Source organism: Zingiber officinale, chromosome 7B (genome assembly GCF_018446385.1).
Source record: "Zingiber officinale cultivar Zhangliang chromosome 7B, Zo_v1.1, whole genome shotgun sequence".
In the NCBI taxonomy this organism is placed as follows: Eukaryota; Viridiplantae; Streptophyta; class Magnoliopsida; order Zingiberales; family Zingiberaceae; genus Zingiber; species Zingiber officinale.
In genome coordinates, this window is record NC_055999.1 from 37,189,471 (window position 1) to 37,192,538 (window position 3,068).

The 3,068-nt window shown below is 42.3% G+C and overlaps 1 protein-coding gene across 1 annotated transcript; it reads right to left on the reverse strand.

Annotated features, from left to right (window-relative positions):
• Positions 1 to 364: 364 nt before the first annotated feature.
• LOC122005677 (peroxidase P7-like) lies at positions 365 to 1,790 on the reverse strand. The gene is made up of 3 exons (XM_042560803.1): positions 1,504 to 1,790; positions 1,202 to 1,393; positions 365 to 1,106 (listed from the first exon to the last, which is right to left on the reverse strand). Exons 1-3 carry the CDS (start codon positions 1,720 to 1,722, stop codon positions 555 to 557), a joined length of 963 nt encoding a protein of 320 aa, XP_042416737.1. The 5' UTR covers positions 1,723 to 1,790; the 3' UTR covers positions 365 to 554.
• Between the last annotated feature and the right edge of the window lie 1,278 nt (positions 1,791 to 3,068).

Consider the following 3,068-nt stretch of genomic DNA (forward strand, 5'->3'; position numbering starts at 1 on the left):
AAGAGAAGTTAGTGGATTAATATTTATATTATGAAGGAGTGATTAAAGAGAAGTTAGTGGATTAATATTTATATTATGAAGGAGTGATTAATGGAAAAAGAATTAGTGATTTGTGGATGAGGAATTAGGGTTAGTATTGAGGAGTTTATGGATTGTAATTTAGGACTCAAATTTATAATCTATAAATACACTATTTGTTTGTAAATATATTTTTTTAAAAAATAGATTTCTATTATTATTGTACGTTTAGCCAAACTGTTTATTATTTCTTAACATTAGAGAAAGGATCACCTCTGACTTGAGCTGGACGCGGAATTGCATCAAACTACAGAGCAGGCTATTCCTCTGCTTTTCTGCATTGCCCTACATCGCAACAATAATACTGATATTCTGAATTGATGCTCGGATATTATAGAAAAGATTGATCTGATTACATAAATTGCTTGCTTAGGCATTTTTTTTTGTCTCTCTGCTTAATTATTTGCTTTAATTAAACCAATAAACTCAGTTTTCTTTTCCAAGCTAAGCAACAAACTCATCAGAATCCGTTATCCTCAGTTGACCTTCCTGCAGTTCAATCTGATCTCGCCGTTGCTCCCCGTCAGCGGGCTGATGTTTCCCATCTTAACCATAGCACCCGCGAAGTCCGCGTTGAAGGCTGCCGCGCCGGTGCTGTAGCGTCGGACCAGCGCCTCCTGAGACACGCCGTTGAAGAGCTCCTGGTCGGAGTGCAGCAGCCCCTTCTGCGCCACTAGGTTCTGGTAGTACGCATTGTCGAAAGCCGTCGGCGTCTGGAGGTCGAGCGGCGCCAGAGTGTCGTCGCCGCCGGAGGAGGGGCAGCTCTGCTGGAGCTGCGCCGCGAATGTGGCGTTGATGTTGGCGTCGTTGTAGATGTGGGACCGGAAGTTGACGCAACGCGCTTGGCCGATAGTGTGCGCGCCAGAGAGTGCGGTGAGGTCACGGGCGTTTAGATTCTTGTTGGCGAAGAAGGTCCTGAGCTGGGCGAGGCTGGATCCCGGGCCAGGGAGGTTGCTGTTCGCCGCGCTTTGGCTCGCCGTCGTCGCGTCCCGGCGGCCCAGCTTCACCGTCCAAGTCGGTCCTCCAAGCTGCACCAAGAACACCCAAATGCACAAATTTCAATTGAAAATTATTTATCTGTCGAAGTGTTTGCAAAGAACAAGTGTGCTTTTTTTTTTTTTACCAGAACTACGCCGTCGCGGGCAGCGAGCGCGAGGATGTCGGCACAGGAGACGGTGGCATTGCAGGCGGCTTCGACGTTGGCTTTGATGGTGTCCACGACATCGTAGCCGCGCACAGAGTTGGCGTTGGGTCCGGCGTTCTTTTCTCCTGTGAATGTTGTGTTGTCGTCGAGAAGGATCGATCCGTCGCATCCCTAATTCAAAGTTAAGTCCAATTGTTAAAAACTGTCAACGGAAATTCCCATCGATTTGGTAGCCGTAGCTCAACCTCTTACGCATCCGGATATAATGATTGAATACGTACGTTGACGAAGCAATCATGGAAGAAGAGGCGGAGGATGGAAGCTCCCATCCTTGGCTCGTTGTTTACGGCCTGAGTCATGGCCGACAGGACGATGCTTTCCAAGTTGGAGCATTTTTTCTTATAGAACGTCGAAGACAGCTGCCCGGCGACGGTTGAGCAGCCAGCAAGCAGAGCAAGGAGGCAGACCGCGAGTGCTCTCCGAGGGAATGTTACTGCCATGGATCAGATCAATACTGATCAAGAAGCTCAGATACGTTGTAACAGATCTGAGAACACGAGACAGGGGATGGGAAGGTATAAATAGCAGTGCTGTGCTTGATCTCGATTCTTGCATTTTGCATGGCCATGTAACTAAAAGTCAATGCTAATTAGACTTGAGAGAGACATACTTCCATATTTCAGCTCTGTCGTCCACAATCCACATGCTAATTTAGTTGCTAAACGTGTAGGTGCTGACTGTTGAGTGCATCGCAAGCTGGAGGTTGACTTGAAGTAAACTAGCAACCTTATCAAGACAACGTGTCAAAGTAGGGCATTCGTTCATTTTGAGTTGCTTGCGATAGTGCTGAGCAGCAGCTTCACAAACCTCAGACGGCCTTTTTGACTCCGTTGTTTACAAACGAATAGAAAGGAGATCAAACGATAAACATAAAAATTTGAAAACTATATGCACCAATGATAAAAATAAGAAAAACATAAAATAAAAAATATTGAATTTTTTTTATATCTAAACCAAGTGGAAGTAATAGTTAAGTGCCTTGGATGAAAAATATGGTGACTGAGGAGCTACAAGGTTAAGTGCCTTTAAATAAAACACTAGAGTGATTCTCAACTATGAAAGAACTTGGGCAGTGTGGGGCTGTTCATTGGCTATGAATTTTCTTAGAGGCTAGGGAATGGGCAGGCCATCAACTTCTAATGATCACAAAAGATGTTCAATTAACGTTAGCTAAAAATTGCTCCCTTACTCTCATTTTATAAACTTAAATTGTCTTCCACTTCACTTTACATTCTGTTGCACTTCCATTGATCAATTGATTAGATCCACCGTTAATCGACTATTTTTCCAGTCGCAGCAACTATTAGCATATCAACAACTATCTCAATCGACTAAATTTCATTATGGTCAACTAACTTATTGCAGTCCTTATTCATCATATTATACTCATTTGGCATTTTAAGATTAACAACTATTTCTAATTTTTCTATATCGTCATCATCAGTCAACTGAAAGTTATCAACAAATGACTGATGTCAATCTGGCAACAATAATAACCCAGGTTTTTCTCATTTAAGGTAAAGTCAGCTAATCATCTTACTCACAAATAAAAATATTCTATTTGTTAGTAATCAACATGAGGCAACTATTAAGTAGACTCAAGCACCATCAGTCGATTTGGAATTCTTCATTATTCAACTAACACCAAATCAATTAACTGTTCAATCAACTTAACCATGAATAAAATATTGTATTCACTATCTAATCCACTTGAATCACCAATCCAGTCGACTTAATCATTTGTTGACTGAAGCAACCTTGAACCGATTGAATTATCGACTATAAT

Bases quoted from the DNA above. Each gene is read 5' to 3' on its own strand.
- LOC122005677 (XM_042560803.1), bottom strand. From the start codon at position 1,722: ATGGCAGTAACATTCCCTCGGAGAGCACTCGCGGTCTGCCTCCTTGCT. The intron at 1,394-1,503 runs GTACGTATTCAA...ACTTTGAATTAG, and splicing joins TCCATGATTGCTTCGTCAAC to GGATGCGACGGATCGATCCT. The intron at 1,107-1,201 runs GTAAAAAAAAAA...TTCTTGGTGCAG, and splicing joins CCCGCGACGGCGTAGTTCTG to CTTGGAGGACCGACTTGGAC.